Source organism: Borostomias antarcticus (genome assembly GCF_949987555.1).
Source record: "Borostomias antarcticus genome assembly, chromosome: 12".
NCBI classification, from domain to species: Eukaryota; Metazoa; Chordata; class Actinopteri; order Stomiiformes; family Stomiidae; genus Borostomias; species Borostomias antarcticus.
In genome coordinates this window covers 12,411,770-12,432,245 of record NC_140245.1, presented here as the reverse complement: position 1 = coordinate 12,432,245, position 20,476 = coordinate 12,411,770, and the positions used below count along the sequence as shown (strand labels likewise).

Here is a 20,476-nt window from a genome sequence, read left to right as displayed (position 1 = left end):
AATTTACCACCCCTGCCTAGATGTCTTGTGTCATAGTTTAAGGGAGGGGGGGGGGGGTGACTGAGGTGCAGAGAGTCCGAGGTCCGAGTGGAGACAGAGAAAGAGAGAGGGACAGAAGGAGGTGGAGGAGCTGTATATATGGGGGACTAGGCGGAGGCTAGCCCTGCCACACGCCGGGTCAACTTCCTCTCAATCGACAGAATCAGAACCAGGGTAATGGGCTTGGCCACAAACGCTAAGCTGAAGTGGGCGGAGGAGTGTCGAACCACACTGTAATTTTGTTGATATGGTTATCTGGATATTATACATACATTCACTAATTTCTAATCATAATCAAATCATGCTGATGTCCAATGTCATTCATTCATGGTGGTGATGGACTGTCAGGAATTATTTTATCCCTGTTCTGCCTCTAGAGAGCATCATAGAGGACCATCACGTCACTAGAGGGCGCCATCACCAAAGCAAAATCTGTAAGGGGACACAACTCACTGATATTCCTTTATCTCCTATTGACTCACCTCAAATCAACGCTTACTGATCAACATAGAGCTATAAAGTCTACCATTCGGCTCTTGGCTCTTGACTCTACCACTGAGTCTCAGGAAAGCGGAGTCGACCCAGTCTGACCCTGAGGGTCCACAGATCCGGCTGAGTGCCGAGGCAGAGGAGGAGCAGACCAGGAACCAGGATCTGCAGGGGTTACTGGACCCGCTGCACCAGGGGAGAGCTAGCCTTCACCAGGTGGAGAAGCTCACCCTAGACTGCCACTTGATGCCTGGCCACTAGATGGAGTAGTTGGACAGACAGCATAGTTAGAGGAGCAGCAAGGGGAGGCTGGGCTAGACTGCTCTGTAGGGGAGAAAGTGGCATAGCCTAGTAGGTGATAGTAATACTAGTAGGTATGTAGGCACTACATAGGCCGTGTCCGAAATGCCTGCTACCTGCTATATAGCAGGCGAGAAGTAGCATGCTACTTAGTACCTACTACTCCACGAAAACGATATAGCAGGCGAGAGGTAGCAGGCAGTTTTGAAGTAGCATGCTACTTCTCGCCTGCTATATAGCAGGTAGCAGGCATTTTGGACACTGCCATAGACTCACAAGTCGGTCGGCAAACGCTGCTTTCAACTAGACTTGGCGGAGAGGCGGAGATCTCGAAAGTTTGGCGTTGTGAGACTAGTCACTCCAGGACTCCGTGGAGGCTAGCGGGTCCACTTGTTTTAGCTAGTGGCACCAGCACATGATTTGGTGGCACCATTGTGCCGTAGCGTTTCACAATAGGTTACTTGGGGAAGGAAAATATGCTTTTTTTTTCATACCGGAGTGATCAGAGATTTATATAGATATGCTCTGAAATCAAAATACATTAACTGTTTATAAGCAGAGCAAAGGTGTAACACACATTTTGAATAAACATTCCTTGACCTATACACACTTTTTATCCAAAGCGACTCAAAATAAGTGTCAAGTGTACTTAGGGCTGCACAATTAATCGTGAATTAATCGAAATCGCGATTATGACCTCCGCAATTAACTAATCGCAAAAGGCTGCAATTAATGTGATTATTATTAATTTTTTTAATTGAGTGTGCTCGGACTACACGGACGAATCACAGGCGCTTATGCTGTCTGACCAATCACATGCATTCCCGCTGAGTGCGCTGTGTGTAGCAATTTCACTGAGAAGACAGATAGCAGTAGGTCAAGACAAGTGTCACAAGAGTACCTGCAGCTGTGAGTAGTGAAAAAATGAGCGAAAACGAGGTCAGTGAGTTAGTAGCAAGAAAGGGATCAACGTCCGTGATTTGGGAGCATTTTGGTTATTATATATTAATATTATATATTAAATATTCATCGCAATTATTCATCGCAATTACCATTTTGAAGCAGATAATGGCAATTATTAACTTTTGTCATAATTGTGCAGCCCTAAGTGTACTACTCACCAGAACTTAAAAGTGCATCTCTTTCTAGATTCAAGATTATTTTATTCGTCACATGTAATGTACAGTGTCCAGTCACAGTGAAATGTTGCTGCCGGCTCCACGATTATGCTACAGATTGTAAACCAGCATGTAAGAGCCTAATCTAGTGCTGAATTAGAAGTGCAAGAACAGCTAAGTACAAATACAACAAGATAAATAAAACAAGGTATGCTGTACAAATAAGATAAATAACCACAAATTGCTCGACATGAGCAGGCTGACACCAGCTGGTGGCCATTGGTGTGTGAATGTGAAGCCATTGTAAAGCGCTTTGGATGAGCGCAATATAAGTCCACTCCATTCACCATTTGTCCATGATGGTTTATTTGGTTGTGTTGTTACTGTGGTGCAGAGGGAGAGCAGGATCCTGGCCACAGAGAGGAGAGCTTCAGGAAGAGGCGGGGTTTGCTGTGAGCAGCTCAGCGTACGGGCTGAGGGCTGGGAGGATGTTGAGGGTCAGGCGCTCCTGCAGTCCCCGCCGGGGCCCCCCCCAGAGCTGCAGCCCCCCCCGCCAGACCCCCGTTAAGGTACGGTGAAGGAACAGGTGCCACGCACAATGACCTGCTGAGCTGCGCTGGGCTCAAACCTACAGTCTGACGCTGAGATAACGAGTCTCAGGCTCAAACCTACAGTCTGACGCTGAGATAACGAGTCTCAGGCTCAAACCTACAGTATGACGCTGAGATAACGAGTTTCAGGCTCAAACCTACAGTATGACGCTGAGATAACGAGTTTCAGGCTCAAACCTACAGTCTGACGCTGAGATAACCAGTCTCAGGCTCAAACCTATAGTCTGACGCTGAGATAACCAGTCTCAGGCTCAAACCTACAGTATGACGCTGAGATAACGAGTTTCAGGCTCAAACCTACAGTCTGACGCTGAGATAACCAGTCTCAGGCTCAAACCTATAGTCTGACGCTGAGATAACCAGTCTCAGGCTCAAACCTACAGTATGACACTGAGATAACGAGTTTCAGGCTCAAACCTACAGTCTGACGCTGAGATAACCAGTCTCAGGCTCAAACCTATAGTCTGACGCTGAGATAACCAGTCTCAGGCTCTAGCCAGTAAGCTAGCGAGGCAGCAGAGGTCCAAGATCATATCCACTGGTGGCGTCGTTATTGCATCAAACTCCCTCAAACACTCGTTTAAACTCAGCCAAGTGCATCCAAATGAACTTAAACACTCGTTTAAACTCAGCCAAGTGCATCCAAACGAACGTAAACACTAGTTTAAACTCAGCCAAGTGCATCCAAACGAACTTAAACACTCGTTTAAATTCAGCTAAGTGCATCCAAACAAACGTAAACACTCGTTTAAACTCAGCCAAGTGCATCCAAACGAACTTAAACACTCGTTTAAATTCAGCCAAGTGCATCAAAATGAACGTAAACACTCGTTTAAACTCAGCCAAGTGCATCCAAACGAACTTAAACACTCGTTTAAACTCAGCCAAGTGCATCTAAACAAACTTAAACAGCTATTCAAACTCAGTCATGTCACGGCACATTGTCCGTCAGGTTGACTGGTCTGTCTAGCGTCGTGCTAACCCCCAACCTTTGACCTTGTGCGGCGGCCAGGGGGGCAGCTACGACTGTGAGCTGATGCGGGTGCTGAGAGAGCGGGACGAGATGCAGGGCATGCTGGAAAAGTACGAGCGCCACCTGTCCGAGATCCAGGCCAATGTCAGGGTGCTGACTACCGACAGAGACAAGAAGAGCACGCACTACCAGCAGGTCAGACGCAAAACTAACAATAAAGAATAATAGTAATCATAGTAATAATAATAATAATTCCTTATTTATAAAGCACTTTTCATTGAGAGACAATCTCCAAATGCTGAAAAAAGATTTCCCAACTTGTGTACAAACGTAAAGGATTGCTCAGCATATTCAGTGTTATTAGTCAGTTCAGACATCTTTGCCCCAATGGGGAGATGCAGCTCATATGGAAGAATGTTGACTTGAGGCCATGTTTTAAATCCCTGAGAGGACCTGACTGAGCTGTGAATGAGCCCCTAATCAAACCTCCAGGCCCAGGAGGAGATAGCGTCTCTGCGTCGCGAGGTGCTGAGGTCCAAGACGCCGCGCGCCGCCAAGGGCGCCGTGACGGCCCAGAGCATCCTGAGGCAGGTGGAGGGCGAGCGAGACCAGGCCGCCGCCGACCTTCATCGCATGACCACAGAGAGAGACAGCCTGAGGGAACGACTCAAGGTCTTCATCATCATCATCATCATCACCTGCACCAATTGTCTGCTACAGCCTGGACCTGTTTTTGTAATTGTGTAATAGAAGATTAGCATTTATGTGTGTGCGTGTGTGTGCGTGCGTGTGTGTGTGCTTGCGTGTGTGTGTGTGTGTGTGTATGTGCGTGCGTGTCTGTGTATGTGTGTGTGTGCGTGCGTGTGTGTGCATGTGTGTGTGTGTTGTCGTCTCAGATCTCCCAGGAGACAGCTATCAGCGAGAGGGCCCACCTGGAACAGAGGGTGGAGGATTTGCAGAACGCCGTTCTCACTGTGAGTGACTGAGAGCACCTTTCAGCATAAGTTACATGACAAAGATAAACACTTCTTCCTCTTGGGCTGTCTTCCTGTCAAAATAGCGCAGTTGGAGCCTGTGAGCCTGTGCTGCCCTCTAGGGGTGACTGGTGGTACTTGTCTGTGTGTGTGTGTGTGTGTGTGTGTGTGTGTGTGTGTGTGTGTGTGTGTGTGTGTGTGCGTGCGTGCGTGCGTGCGTGCGTGCGTGCGTGCGTGCGTGCGTGTGCGTGTAGCTGGAGCAGGAACGGGGCGAGCAGAGGAGCAGACTGGCCCTGATGAGGGAGGCCACGCTGGGTCTGGAGGAGGAGGTGCTCACCCTGGGCCACAAACTGGCCAGCGCCCAGGAGGACCTGGGGAGGAGCAGGAAGGAGAGCGGCATCCTGAGGTCAGACCCAGCGGTCAGCTCCTCACAACCTTAGCCCTAACCTTAACCCTATCCCTAACACTGTGCTGAGATCCTCAGTCTGGCCTTGTTTACTCTCTATACAACCAATTTCCGTGGGGGAGGGAGATTGGATTTTCCCTGACCAATCACTAGAGACCAACGAATCTGCCTGAATCTCATGTCATTCTAGCACAAAGAACACAAAGTCATTGGTAATTGGGACCTTTACCATTGCAATGTTCATGAACAGCCATGGTTACCATTCCTCTTTGGGGCCGGGCGCACAGTTTTTTGGTAAAAATAAAAAAAGGCATAGGTATGACATTCTAAAAACTAACGATATAAACACAGAAAAGTGGAAGACTTATTTCCACTGTGGTCTTGACAACGACATTTGTCCCGTCCTTGGCACTGATTGGCTAATCGTTAGTCCCCCGCGGCGCTCATTGGACCATTGGATCTTTTTTTTTCACTCTGAGAAACTGCTGTTTCATGTAGCAGCGCCAGACCAAGAATCAGCCACCTGGGGCGGAGTGGGAGGGCTGGACCCAGGCTGTAGAATCAGTCACCTGGGGCGGAGTGGGAGGGCTGGACCCAGGCTGTAGAATCAGTCACCTGGGGCGGAGTGGAAGGGCTGGACCCAGGCTGTAGAATCAGTCACCTGGGGCGGAGTGGAAGGGCTGGACCCAGGCTGTAGAATCAGTCACCTGGGGCGGAGTGGAAGGGCTGGACCCAGGCTGTAGAATCAGTCACCTGGGGCGGAGTGGAAGGGCTGGACCCAGGCTGTAGAATCAGCCACCTGGGGCGGAGTGGGCGGAGTGGAAGGGCTGGACCCAGGCTGTAGAATCAGCCACCTGGGGCGGAGTGGGAGGGCTGGACCCAGGCTGTAGAATCAGTCACCTGGGGCGGAGTGGGAGGGCTGGACCCAGGCTGTAGAATCAGCCACCTGGGGCGGAGTGGGAGGGCTGGACCCAGGCTGTAGATGTGGAGCAGCAGCACCTCACTCATCCAGCCCAGGTCCACGGCCTGCGTTCACCCCTGATCTCTGGAACCACACATGGTCTGTGTGTGTGTTTATTTAGACTGTCCAGCTCCCAGACGGAGAAGGCCCTGAGTGACCACCAGCGCAGGCTGACATCCAGGACCGAAGAGCTGCAGGCCAGCCAGGAGAGGAACACACTGCTGGAGGAGAAGAACGGTGAGGAGACACACACACACGCGCACACACGCACACACATACGCGCACACACACACACATACGCTCACACACGCGCACACACACACACTAGGGCTGCACAATTAATCGTGAATTAATCGAAATCGGGATTATGACCTCCACGATTAACTAATTGCAAAAGGCCGCAATTAATGTGATTAATAATTTTGCTTTGAATTGAGTGTGCTAGGACTACACGGACGAAACACAGGCGCTTATGCTGTCTGACCAATCACATGCGTTCCCGCTGAGTGCGCTGTGCGCAGCAATTTCACTGAGAAGACAGATAGCAGTAGGTCAAGACAAGTGTCACAAGAGTACCTGCAGCCGTGAGTAGTGATAAAATTAGCGAAAACGAGGTCAGTGAGTTAGTAGCAAGAAAGGGATCAACGTTCGTGATTTGGGAGCATTTTGGTTATTAAATATTTAATATTATATATTACATATTAATCGCAATTATTAATCGTAATTAGCATTTTGAAGCAAATAATCACAATTATTATCTTTTGTCATAATCGTGCAGCCCTAACACACGCACAAATACACACGTACACAGTCACATTCAGGCCACGGTGATTAGTCTTTGTGTGTGTATGTGAGTATATTTCTGTGTGTGTGTGTGTGTGTGTGTGTGTGTGTGTGTGTGTGTGTATCAGAGTCTCTGTTGAGGCAGCTTTCTGGTCTGAGAGAGGAGGTGAGTGGTCTCCATTCCACTGTATCAGAGCTGGACCAACGCAGAGACGACCTGCAGGACCAGCTGGAGAAGAAGACTGACCTGCTTGACCATGCTCACAGCCAGCTGGACGACAACGTGACTGCCCACACTACTACTACTACTACTATACACACATACACACACACACACAGAAACACACACAAACAGTCACACAGCCAGCTAGATCTAACAATAAACACTTTATGTATCTACAATGTTCTGGTGTTTTGTTTTCAGGAGAAACTGATTCGAAGCCTCAGGCTGCGTGTGGAGGAGCTAGAAGCGCGTTCAGAGTGAGTATATCTAGAAGCGTGTTCAGAGTGAGTATTTATCTAGAAGCGTGTTCAGAGTGAGTATTTATCTAGAAGCGTGTTCAGAGTGAGTATCTTTCTAGAAGCGTGTTCAGAGTGAGTATATCTAGAAGCGTGTTCAGAGTGAGTATTTATCTAGAAGCGTGTTCAGAGTGAGTATCTATCTAGAAGCGTGTTCAGAGTGAGTATATCTAGAAGCGTGTTCAGAGTGAGTATTTATCTAGAAACGCGTTCAGAGTGAGTATTTATCTAGAAACGCGTTCAGAGTGAGTATCTATCTAGAAGCGTGTTCAGAGTGAGTATATCTAGAAGCGTGTTCAGAGTGAGTATCTACCTAGAAACGCGTTCAGAGTGAGTATTTATCTAGAAGCGTGTTCAGAGTGAGTATTTATCTAGAAGCGCGTTACAGAGTGAGTATCTATCTAGAAGCGTGTTCAGAGTGAGTATTTATCTAGAAGTGCGTTCAGAGTGAGTATCTATCTAGAAGCACGTTCAGAGTGAGTATCTATCTAGAAGCGTGTTCAGAGTGAGTATTTATCTAGAAGTGCGTTCAGAGTGAGTATCTATCTAGAAGCGCGTTCAGAGTGAGTATCTATCTAGAAGCGTGTTCAGAATGAGTATCAATCAGCCCCGGAGGCCGGCGCAGGGCCCTGTGAACCAGGACGTGCTCCCTGAAAAACACCTACTGTAACAAAGGTGACCCCTGACCTTTTGACCTCCTCCACACACAGGCGTCTGCGGGAGACTCAGAGCGGGAGCGAGCGGGAGCTGGAGGCTCTGCGGAGGAGGCTGGCGGGTGCAGGGGAGGAGCTAGGGGCGCTTGCCAAGGCGCAGGAGGCCGCCCTGCGGGAGAAGGCTCAGCTGCGAGAGGACCTGGACAAGGCCCGACTGCACAGCCAGGTCGTGACCCCCACCGCACGTTCACAACAGAAAAAAACTAATCTGTCAATGCAAATGAAATGAAAGATTGCTTTGTGATTACATTCAAGGTCGGTTGACCCCAATCACGGTTTTATTACCCATCAGGCCCTGCAGCTGAGGGCCGATGACTCATCGCAGGAAGTCCAGGACCTCCAGAGGAAGGTGCAGGACCGTGTGGCTGATGTCTCCCGCATGGAGAGCCTGCTCTCCACCAAGGTGCAGCATCCACACTGAGACAGCCAGTCAGTCAGTCAGCCAGTCAGCCAGTCAGCCAGTCAGTCAGTCAGTCAGTCAATTAGTCAGTCAGTCAGTCAGTCAGTCAGTCAGTCAGTCAGTCAGTCAGTCATCCAGTCAGTCAGTCAGTCAGTCAGTCAGTCAGTCAGTCAGTCAGTGAATCTGCAGTTGGTCAGCTGTGTCTTGTTGAACCTGTGAGGAACCCAGTGGGTGTGAGTAGCAGAGCCCTGCTCTTGTCCAAAATGTGTGTTTGATTGTGTGTGTGTGTGTGTGTGTGTTTGATTGTGTGTGTGTGCGTGTGTGTGTGTGTGTGTGTTTGATTGTGTGTGTGTGTGTGTGTGTGTTTGATTGTGTGTGTGCGTGCGTGTTTGACCCCCAGGAGCGGGAGTGCAGGGAGCAGCAGGAGGCGTGCCGGCATGCGTGTGCCCAGGCGGAGAGCTGGGAGAGCCAGGCCCGGCAGGCGGAGGGGAGCCTCGCCCAGCTCAGACTGGACAGACGCACACTCAGAGAGAAGGGGGAGAGTCTGGAGGCCAGCCTCCAGGAGGTCTGGATCTGACCGGGATAGCCGTCTGGCTGGCTAGCTGTCTGTCTGACTGCCTGGCTAGCTGTCTGTCTGACTGCCTGGCTAGCTGTCTGTCTTTCTGTCTGTCTGTCTGTCTGTCTGTCTGGTTGGGTGGCTAGCTGTCTATCTGACTGCCTGTCTGCCAAGCTGTCTGGCTGGGTGGATAGCTGTCTGTCTGACTGCCTGTTAGGCTAGCTGTCTGTCTGTCTGTCTGACTGCCTGGCTAGCTATCTGGCTGGGTGGGTGGCTAGCTGTCTATCTGACTGCTTGTCTGGCTAGCTGTCTGGATGGCTAGGTTCACATCTGTCTGTCTGACTGACTGACTGCCTATTTGGCTAGCTGTCTCTGTCTGTCTGTCTGTCTGGGTGGATAGCTGTCTATCTGTCTGACTGCCTGTCTGGCTAGCGGTGTGGCTGAATGCCTGTCTGGCTCCATCTGTCTGTCAGTCTGTCTGGTTATCTGGCTGGCTGTCTGTTTCACTAGCACATGCCCTGCTGTTATGTTTTCTCACCTGTGTTCCTGTCTACTGTATCTGTGAGTGTCTACAGTGTATTTGGTCCCACCCTGAGTGTGTGTGTGTGTGTGTGTGTGTGTGTGTGTGTGTGTGTGTGTCCAGGCCCTGGCGTCGGAGCGCAGCTGCAGCGGTCAGCTGTCCCAGCTCAACAGGAGGCTGCTGCAGGCGGAGGAGGAGCTGAGACAGGCCGAGGACCGGGGCTCCGCCTCCCAGGCCCACCTGGACCAGACCCGGACCGACCTGGACCAGACCCGGACCGACCTGGACCAGACCCGCCAGCTCTGCGTCAAGCTGGACGCCAGCAGGGAGGCTGTGAGTCCGTCTCCGTCAGCGCGCATGTGTGTGTGTGTGTGTGTTTCGTTTGTGTAGTTGTATCTCTGGGCAGAACCAGACGGATACATGAACGTTGAAGTGTGTGTGTGTGTGTGTGTGTGTGTGTGTGTGTTTGTGTGTGTACTGTGCAGTCAGTGAGTAAAAGTCCAGAAAAAAGGCAACGAATGCTCATTCTGAGCCTGTAGACTCCTCACACAGGTCATCACTACCAGGCTGAGGATCGATTTGGGTGTAAAAATGAAATCACCCAGAAGTAATGAACTGCAAAAACATTTTATAAAACATATTTGTGGCAAAAGTTCAAGGAAAGGTGTGCGTGTATGTGTGTGTGTGTGCGTGTGTGTGTGCGTGTGCGCGTCCGTGCGTGTGCAGGTGCAGCGGGAGCTGCAGGCGTACCGCTCGGAGGCGGAGCTTCTGCGTAAGCAGCTGTCCAGCGAGCGTCTGAGCATGAAGAGCCTGGAGGCCATGCTGGGGTCGGCAAGGGAGAAGGAGCTCCAGGTCCAGCTCAGCTCCCAGGAGAGACACGCCCAAGTCCAGCTGCTCCGGGACCAGCTTACCCTGGCCCACAGCCACGCGTCAGTACCCCTCCTCCCTCCCTCTGTCCTGCCCTCACCCTGACGTCAGTACCCCTCCTCCCTCCCTCTGTCCTGCCCTCACCCTGACGTCAGTACCCCTCCTCCCTCCCTCTGTCCTGCCCTCACCCTGACGTCAGTACCCCTCCTCCCTCCCTCTGTCCTGCCCTCACCCTGACGTCAGTACCCCTCCTCCCTCCCTCTGTCCTGCCCTCACCCTGACGTCAGTACCCCTCCTCCCTCCCTCTGTCCTGCCCTCACCCTGACGTCAGTACCCCTCCTCCCTCCCTCTGTCCTGCCCTCACCCTGACGTCAGTACCCCTCCTCCCTCCCTCTGTCCTGCCCTCACCCTGACGTCAGTACCCCTCCTCCCTCCCTCTGTCCTGCCCTCACCCTGGCCCACAGCCACGCGTCAGTACCCCTCCTCCCTCCCTCTGTCCTGCCCTCACCCTCGCCTCAGTACCCCTCCTCCCTCCCTCTGTCCTGCCAGAGTAGTACTACATCCCATCCTCTTCTACTATCCTATCCTATTATAGTTATTTTCTATTCTGTGCAATTCTATTCTATTGTAACGCAGGATGGACATTAATTAAACCTATTCATCCCTCTCCATCCCTCTCAGATCTCATCCCTCTCAGATCTCATCCCTCTCAGATCTCATCCCTCTCAGATCTCACACCAGTCAATCAATCAATCAATCAATCAAAGCTTTATTTGTATAGCGCATTTCATACCCAGAGGCAACACAATGCGCTTTACAGAGAACAAGGGAGGTGGGCAGACATCCCACCCCTACATATTCCAGAGGGAAGCAAAAAAACAGTAATCGCCCGGGGGCCAGATAAGTGAGCTGTAAAAATTATTCCCTGACCCCTCTCAACAAGGCAATAAAGCAAGCTCCTGGAGTATGTTTGAGATAAGAACATTTATAAAGCAATAAATTACATTAAATTACAGTTTAATAGGTGCTACAAAATCCAAGGCTGCCCTTGCTCTGGTGTTAAAGGTGGTTGCTAAGTCTTCAATAGCGCCTGATGGCCCCACTTCTGGAGTTGCTAAATTGTTTGTGATCATTATTTCTCTAAAACTATCGGCTACTGCGGAGGTAAGATAACGTTTCTTGATAAAGCGCTCAGTACTACTTTTGACTTTAGGAACCAATGCAGTGAAGAAGATACAGAAATGGTCAGAGAGAGCGAGGTCACTTATAGAGGAGACAGTGATAGTCAGGCCCTTAGTAATTACTAGATCCAGGGTGTGGCCGCGGTTGTGGGTTGGCTCAGTGATATGTTGGGTGAAATCCATGGAGTTTAGGTGGTTGATAAAGTCCCTGGCTTTCGAGTCTGCCTCAGTATCCACGTGTATGTTGAAATCTCCAATGATGATAATCTTATCATAATTTGTATGGATGATGGACAGGAGTTCTGAAAATTCTGTAGGGAAAGCAGGACATTGTTTGGAAGGCCTATATACGGTTACTGCCAGAACTGGGGACTGGCATTTTAAGACAATAGCGTGGTATTCAAAAGAGGTAAAATCATCAAAGGAGATGGTCCTACAGCTGAGGGCATCTGTAGCTATGGTGGCTGTTCCTCCACCTTTTTTCCCGCTTCTGATAGATTGAAAAAAACTGTAGTTGGGAGGAGAGGCTTCGATGAGGGCTGCTGGTCCATTTATATTTAGCCAGGTTTCAGTTAGGAACATACAGTCTAATTTACGTTCACATATAAGATCATTAATGAGAAAAGTTTTACTTGGTAGGGACCTGACATTCAGGATCGCCATTGAAATAGCTTCCGGAGAAAAAGGCTGGCTCGCCTGTCTAGTAGGCCTGGATAGTATATTTACTGGAACGGATATTAGGTTTTTCATATTGGATCTACCTGACTGTTTTCTTATGGTAATAGGGGTGCGGTGGGAGATAATACGCTGAATGGCATATTTAGGGGGGCAAAATTTGTTTAGAGAAATATAAACGTTGCTGTGCCAGGTCTCAGTGAGGGGCAGGGAGTCCAGGTCTATGGTGATGGGGCGCTGGTGAGATGGAGCTGGTGTAGCCCGAGCCGTGGGTACAGGAGGTTTATGTTTAGCAGTAGGGTGGTTGAGACGGGCCGAACTCACCCTGTATCAGACCTCAGACGAAGTCCAGGACCAGGATTTAATTCCTAGCTCCATAGACATAGATAGTACGCGGGCACCTGCCCTGTTTGGGTGGAAGCCGTCCCTAGCGAAGAGGTCCCCACGGTCCCAGAAGGTGGTAAAGTTATCCGCATAAGGGATGTTCATGCGGCAGCAGTATCCCTTTAGCCAGATGTGGAGGCTGGGCATCCGGCTGTACTTAACATCACCATAGCAAGGAGAGGAAAAGGGTCCTGAGATGACACATGTTCCCATGTTCTTTAGCTTATCCCTCAAAGTGTTCACCACCCCACCTCTCTCTCTCTCTCCCTCTCTCTCTCTCTCTCTCTCTCTCTCTAGGAGCTGTCAGAGGAGGGAGATGTCCCAGCTGAAGGCTGACCTGGAGATGACCAAGAGGCAGCTGTCCACCGAGTGTTTGGAAAGGTCTGTCTGTCTGTCTGTCTGTCTGTCTATCTGTCTGTGTGTCTGTCTGTCTGTCTGTCTGTCTGTCCGCCTGTCTGTGTGTCCTCCTGTGTGCTTGGTCTAATGTCCCTCTCTCTCTCTCTCTCTCTCTGTGTCAGGGAGAGGGCAGTGCAGGAGTTGCGTGGCCAGGGCCTTTCCTCCCCCTCCGCTGGCCTGCATCGCTCCTCTCCCCCCCCCCGCCGCCCCCCCAGCCCCCGGGCGTCCTGGTCCCCTGAGCGCTCCCGCCACCACAGCCCCCCCAGCCCCCGGGTGTCCTGGTCCCCTGAGCGCTCCCACCACAGCCCCCCCGACCACCTGCGGCCAGGCCCCTCCCCCGAGAGGTGGGCAGGCGCTGGCAGTAAACACACAGAGAACACACATTACACCATGCAACCGTAGTAGTAGGTCAACTTGTCTCTATGTAGGTTCAGTCTCATATCAGTGCTTACACATTCTCTCCTGACAGGAGTGTGAGTTTCAGAGACCTCTATGACTGAACCCCCCACCCACCCCCCCCCTTACCTCTACCAACACGACCCCCGACCTCCCTGACGCCACGCTACAGGAAGTCACACCACATCCAGCCTGGGACCCCATCTACAGCCTGGGACCCCATCTTCTTGAAGGGACCTCACAACACTAGTTAATATATGTGTTACAGAGTACATTTATTTTGATTGAAATGTCATCTCAAATGTACATCTTATGGTGTCATATTTCATGGTAAATCTAGATTTTCAATAAATGACCAACATCTTAAAATTGTTTTTGTAATGATCTTCTTAGTCTTCTTTCGTGTAACATCAGAGATCCAACTCGGTGTCATGCAGTCATGTCCTCGTCTCTGGTCCTACGTTGAAAAGGCAGTCTTCCAAGGGTAGTCTATACTTCTATAGTGGGCGTGTCTTCAGAGGGTGGTCTGTATAGGAGGCATGTCTTCCGAGGGTGGTCTGTATAGGGTGCGTGTCTTCAGAGGGTGGTCTGTATAGGAGGCATGTCTTCCGAGGGTGGTCTGTATAGGAGACGTGTCTTTCGAGGGTGGTCTGTATAGGAGGCGTGTCTTCCAAGGATGGTCTGTACAGGGGGCATGTCTTCCGAGGGTGGTCTGTATAGGGGGCATGTCTTCCAAGGGTGGTCTGTATAGGGGACATGTCTTCCGAGGGTGGTCTGTATAGGAGGCATGTCTTCCGAGGGTGGTCTGAGCATGCCATGTCCTTGTCTCTGGTCCTACGTCGAAAAGGCAGTCTTCCAAGGTTTGTCTGTATAGGGGGCGTGTCTTCAGAGGGTGGTCTGTATAGGGGGCGTTTCTTCAGAGGGTTGTCTGTATAGGAGGAGCGTCTTCCAAGGGTAGTCTGTACAGGGGGCATGTCTTCCGAGGGTGGTCTGTACAGGGGGCATGTCTTCCGAGGGTGGTCTGTATAGGGGCCATGTCTTCCGAGGGTGGTCTGTATAGGGGGCATGTCTTCCGAGGGTGGTCTGTATAGGAGGTATGTCTTCCGAGGGTGGTCTGTATAGGGGGCGTGTCTTCAGAGGATAGTCTGTATAGGAGGCATGTCTTCCGAGGGTGGTCTGTATAGGAGGCATGTCTTCCGAGGGTGGTCTGTATAGGGGCCATGTCTTCTGAGGGTGGTCTGTATAGGGGGCATGTCTTCCGAGGGTGGTCTGTATAGGAGGTATGTCTTCCGAGGGTGGTCTGTATAGGGGGCGTGTCTTCAGAGGATAGTCTGTATAGGAGGCATGTCTTCCGAGGGTGGTCTGTATAGGAGGCGTGTCTTCCGAGGGTGCTCTGTATAGGGGGCGTGTCTTCAGAGGGTGGTCTGTATAGGAGGCATGTCTTCCGAGGGTGGTCTGTATAGGGGGCGTGTCTTCAGAGGGTGGTCTGTATAGGAGGCGTGTCTTCCGAGGGTGGTCTGTATAGGGGGCGTGTCTTCCGAGGTTGGTCTGTATAGGAGGCGTGTCTTCTGAGAGTGGTCTGTACAGGGGGCATGTCTTCCGAGGGTGGTCTGTATAGGGGGCATGTCTTCCGAGGGTTGTCTGTATAGGGGGCAAGTCTTCCGAGGGTGGTCTGTATAGGAGGCATGTCTTCCGAGGGTGGTCTGTATAGGAGGCATGTCTTCTGAGGGTGGTCTGTATAGGAGGCATGTTTTCTGAGGGTGGTCTGTATATGAGGCATGTCTTCCGAGGGTGGTCTGTATAGGAGGCATGTTTTCCGAGGATGGTCTGTATAGGGGGCAGGTCTTCCGAGGATGGTCTGTATAGGAGGCAGGTGGTAGTTATGTGTTTGTCAGTCTGCTCAGGCTAGCCACACTCGTCTGCCAGGCCCCACTTCTACATGGATGATTTGAAGCGACCGACCCCAGTTCGTAGACGGTTCAGTAAGGTCCATTGCCGGCGTGGTAGGTCATCTCCTGGGTCCCAGATGTAGCGGTGTATGCGGGTGGGCTCGGCCGTCTCCATTTCTGGACAGGGCCTCAGGGACAGATTGGAGCATCTCTTGTGCCACCTTGTAGGGTTGGCGTGACTTGAGTCTACGTGGAGGTGCTGCTGTCGTGTTATGCAGGATGGGCCAGTTGTGTTTCTGTGCTTTCCGTGCCAGGGCGAGGGTGGCAGCCTCCCGTCCAAGGCAGGATGAAGACAGCTAGGCTTCAGGTACCAGGTATAATCCGCAGGGCGTGAATAGCCACATCAACCTTTCTCGCGTGTGGATGTCTGCTCCAGGCTGGGCGCAGTATCCCGCTGAGAGAAGACCAGGGCTTGGGTAGATATTCTCAGAGAAGACCAGGGCTTGGGTAGATATTCTCAGAGAAGACCAGGGCTTGCGAGGATATTCTTAGAGAAGACAAGGGCTTGGGTAGATATTCTCAGAGAAGACCAGGGCTTGGGTAGATATTCTGAGAGAAGACCAGGGCTTGGGTAGATATTCTCAGAGAAGGCCAGGGCTTGGGTAGATATTCTCAGAGAAGACCAGGGCTTGGGTAGATATTCTCAGAGAAGACCAGGGCTTGGGTAGATATTCTCAGAGAAGACCGGGGCTTGGGTAGATATTCTCAGAGAAGACCTGGGCTTGGGTAGATATTCTGAGAGAAGACCAGGGCTTGGGTAGATATTCTGCGCTTCTTGGCAGAGGCTCCCGGTCGTGCCCGCGAGGCGACGGATCAGCGAGACCCTTGATGTGACCTTGGCCTTCACTTCTTCAAGATGTTGCTTGGGGGCCAGTGTCCGATCCAGACGCACGCCGAGGTACTTGGGGGCTTGCTGGAACTCCAGGTGTTTGTTGTTGACGCGCAACTGTAGTTCTTTCTCAGCTTCTCTGGTGGTATGCCGCTGTTCCTGTCTTAGCGATGCTGAGCTGGAGACGCCACCTCCGAAGGTTGGCTGCCAGGGTGCCCATGTCTTGGTTAAGGCCATCTTCCATCGCCCTCCATGTTGGCCGTCTCAGCATGATGGCAAGGTCGTCTGTGTAGCCATACTTTAACCCTAACCCTAACTTCTGGATGCTGTATCCGGTAGACCATATGTAGATGTTCAATAGCATCGGTGAGAGAGCCACCCCCTGTGGGACACGGTTCCTCAGTGTTCTGAGCCTGCTGGGTTCCTCAGTGTTCTGAGCCTGCTGGGTTCCTCGGTGTTCTGAGCCTGCTGGGTTCCTCAGTGTTCTGAGCCTGCTGCGCTGCGCTGTGGGACACGGTTCCTCAGTGTTCTGAGCGCTGCGCTGATCTGGAGATTGAGTGGCCATGAGGAAGTAGCCTACATGAATTGCGTTGCCGGTAAAAACTAAAAATGAAGCGCAAATACCCAAGCAGTGCTCAGAAAAACAAAATGAGAGCGAAAGCCGAACAGGAGAGGGCAAAGCTACCAAAATAACATAATTGTTCCAGCAAGCAGCAAAGGTAGACTCTAGTGCTAGTAGCCTAACGTTACTGCAGATGCATCGGCAGCAGGCCTAAGCTCCTTACCCGGTCCGGCCACCGCTAGCAACCGCCCGGTCAGCTCCGAGTCTAGGCAGACAGCACAGCCCCATTACAGCCGAGCCAGCTAGCCATGCCTCATGCTTAGAGTAGAAACGTAACGTTTTATTATCTATATAGTATCAGCACTGCTCACAGTAGACTATAATCAGTACCCTAGGGTACATGTGTGAACATATGTTTATGGCAAAATAAATGTTATAATAAATGTATTATTATCCTGATCTATCTTCCCTCTGCCTCGCTGCCTTTGAAGGTCCACTGACACACTCAAAACGACTTGATAGCAACACAATGCTCTGATGTGGCTAATATGAGTCTCTCTCCAGATCGTCCTCGAACGAGGCCTCCATCGACGTTTCCAGTCCTCCTGGTCCTCCATACATCTGGCAGCTCGCCGCTTCTTTCCGCTCCTGTGTCTTTCTTTAGTCTGTCCACGTGTGTTAGTGTGGGACGCCCTCGTGAGCAGACCGGTCGTTAGTGTGGGACGACCTCGTGAGCAGACCGGTCGTTAGTGTGGGACGCCCTCGTGAGCAGACCGGTCGTTAGTGTGGGACGCCCTCGTGAGCAGACCGGTCGTTAGTGTGGGACGCCCTCGTGAGCGTGACCTGTCCCTGACAGGGCGTAAGAGAGAGCTCCCGCCTAACTAATGCCCTGCCCTGGCGATAGACCACACCCTCCCATGAGTTCAACTAGAAACATGCTCAAAAAAGATAAATTCATAATAACACCTCAAGCTCTAAACTCTGGATTTATAAAGTAGACGGTCTCCTGAGTAGAATAGACGATACAGTACTTTTACTGAGACACCAAGCCTAGTTTTTTATGTACAAAGCGAAATGATGTGGGAAAAATGAACTGTGGCGAGCGCCCTCAGGTGGTGGGCCCTGGTACTTGTTTGACAGACAAATGCACGGACGAACTAAAGCACATACACAGTTAATCTAATGTCCCATGTCCCCCACCCCCTTAACTTCAATTAACATGTAGTCATTTAGCAGATGCTTTTATCCAAAGCGACGCATAATTCTGAGCTGTGGCGTAGTGGCTCAGTGGATTGCTCAAGACACTGGTCAGATGCTCGCGCTAGCCTGCCGGCCCAGATCACCACCACATGGGTCAAACTCATCAAGGTGTTGCTGCCCCTCTGTGTGAAAGGGGGCATGAAGATATGGTGGTTTATGACCTCACCTCAACAGAGTGATACCCCTGTGCCGTGTAGCTGAGGTCGTCCGACCAGGGGCTCTTAGTGGAGCCTAGGACCAGGCTAAAGACTATGGGTGACCGAGCCTTTGGGGCGGAGGCCCCTGGTCTCTGGAATGCTCTCCCCCAGAACCTGAGAGCCTCCACATCTGAGCACTCCTTTAGGAGTCAGAACCTGAGCGCCTCCACATCTGAGCACTCCTTTAGGAGTCAGAACCTGAGCGCCTCCACATCTGAGCACTCCTTTAGGAGTCAGTAGGAGACCCACCCATTCAGGCAGGCATGTGGTCATCTGGAGCTCAACTGATATTTTATTCTCTGTTTTGGTGGTTTGTGGTTTTTATGTTGTAGTAGGAGCTGCCTGTATTTTATATGTGTATTTGTGTTTTATATTTGTATTTTGTATGTATGATTTGTATTTCTCCACTGTGAAGCACTCATGCTGTGAAGAGTGCTATATAAATAAAGGTTTACCTACTTACTTACTTTACTTACTTACTTACTAACTAGCTGAGAAGTGACCTGTAGACATCTGGTATTGAGGGAGGCAACGACACACATCACATGTGACTGGAGTAGACAGATCACTCCAGGGGTAGCTCAGCAGCGTGTGTGTGTGTGTGTGTGTGTGTGTGTGTGTGTGTGGGAGGGGGGGTCTTATCTAACCATAGAAACTTAAGAGGTTGAAAGAAGAGACCTGGAGGGGACAGGGACGGTTTAGATTCTAAGCGATCTGATGACATATTCACCGATAGGATGAAAAAAACAAGGGGGGGTGAGTGCCACGTTTGGAGGGGGGAGGCGGGGGGTTCGCTGGCATCTTCAAAACCTCACCACCATCATCCCCGCCCCCAAGAAAACAAGGATCACTGGTCTCAGTGACTACAGACCCTGAGTAGGCGTTAGCATGTTTAGTCTGCATCATCCAGGGATTGAACTCACAACCAGACACTCTTGTTGAGCCAAGTGAGAAGCTAACAATTTGGCCTTCGCTTGATCTTCAAACTCATCAAGAAACATTGATTTGCAAACTTTACATGCTTTTACATCTGTTGTATTGAAGTCTGTCTTGGGAATGAATTGAACCAGATATATTTCATCACAGGTGGATATTTCCATAAGACCACAAAGGAGGACATTTGTGCGTGCACACACACACGCACACACACACACACACACTCTCTGGGCCTCCGCCTGCGTCAAGCCCTTCCTGTGTTCCTCATCTAACCCTGTGCAGCAGCTGATTGGCTAGTCAGCTTATGGATCACTGCAGGGTCATGTCAGAGGTCAGGACCTGAACGGAGAGAAGAGGCTGAAGCACAGAGGAGATCAGAGAAAGTGCTGAAACAGCTGGGTGAGACCCTGGATGACCAGCTGGAGAGACCCTGGGTGAGACCCTGGATTACCAGCTGGTGAGACCCTGGGTGAGACCCTGGATTACCAACTGTCTTTCTCCGCACATCACATCCGTCACACGCTCCTGCAGATTCCTGCTCTACAACATCAGGAGGATTCGCCCTTTCCTCACTGATGAAACGGCGCTGCAACTTCCTCCTCGCTGGGGCCCCGGCATCAGCCATTAAACCCCTGGAACTTGTCCAGAAAGCTGCTGCTTGCCTGGTGTTCAGCCACCCCAAGTTCTCCCACACAACTTCCCTTCTCCGTTCCCTACACTGGCTCCCTGTAGCAGCTCACATCCAGTTTAAATCTCTGGTACTAGCCTACAAGGCAATGAAAGGAACAGCTTTCTCCTACTGTACCTCCAGGCCATGGTCAAACCCTACACCCCCTCCCGACCGCTACGCTCTGCTACCTCAGGGCGACTGGTTGCACCATCACTCCGAGGCTCCTGCGGTCGATCGACACGGTCACGGCTCTTCTCTGTCCTGGCCCCACAGTGGTGGAACGAACTGCCCACTGATGTCAGGACAGCAGAGTCGCTGCCCATCTTTCGTCGCAGGCTCAAAACTCAACTCTTAAAGAACTGTTACAGCGATCCTCCCTCTTAAGCACCTATTGTATTTTAGATTGTTATTCTTGCACTTTGCTTTCAGCACTACATTATGCTCTCAGTCACTTGTTTTAGAAAGGAGATGCACTTGTGAGCTATGGCGAGTAGTAGAGCATTGGCTTTTCCTACGTTAAATGCAATCATTGTTAGCCGCTTTGGATAAAAGTGGCAGCTACTGTAAATTACTGTAATGTAATGAATAAGGGATAGTTGATAGTTCTACATGGAAACGCTAAGATAAAGAACATTCATATTTTTAAATACATCAAGGATACTTCATAGTGAGTAGTTCTGCAGGGAATATCCCCAGCAGCTGAAATAGACCTGAAACTCTCATTTGCATGATGCATGTAGCCTACTGGATGTGCTTCAGTGCTCTGGGAGGGTTTATAGCCCTGTGAGTTTAACACTTCATGACTGAGAGCT

The 20,476-nt window shown here is 50.8% G+C and overlaps 1 protein-coding gene across 1 annotated transcript; it reads left to right on the top strand.

Annotated features, from left to right (window-relative positions):
- Positions 1 to 2,434: 2,434 nt before the first annotated feature.
- tsga10 (testis specific, 10) lies at positions 2,435 to 18,298 on the top strand (the record flags this gene model as incomplete). The annotated part of the gene is made up of 18 exons (XM_084446422.1): positions 2,435 to 2,515; positions 3,570 to 3,725; positions 4,023 to 4,202; positions 4,427 to 4,504; positions 4,759 to 4,910; positions 5,993 to 6,108; positions 6,783 to 6,937; positions 7,079 to 7,134; positions 7,884 to 8,052; positions 8,179 to 8,289; positions 8,687 to 8,851; positions 9,486 to 9,695; positions 10,089 to 10,291; positions 12,767 to 12,850; positions 12,988 to 13,209; positions 13,335 to 13,338; positions 17,458 to 17,460; positions 18,059 to 18,298. The coding sequence occupies 18 exons, from the start codon at positions 2,435 to 2,437 to the stop codon at positions 18,296 to 18,298; spliced, it is 2,385 nt and encodes a 794-aa protein (XP_084302548.1).
- Positions 18,299 to 20,476: the final 2,178 nt, after the last annotated feature.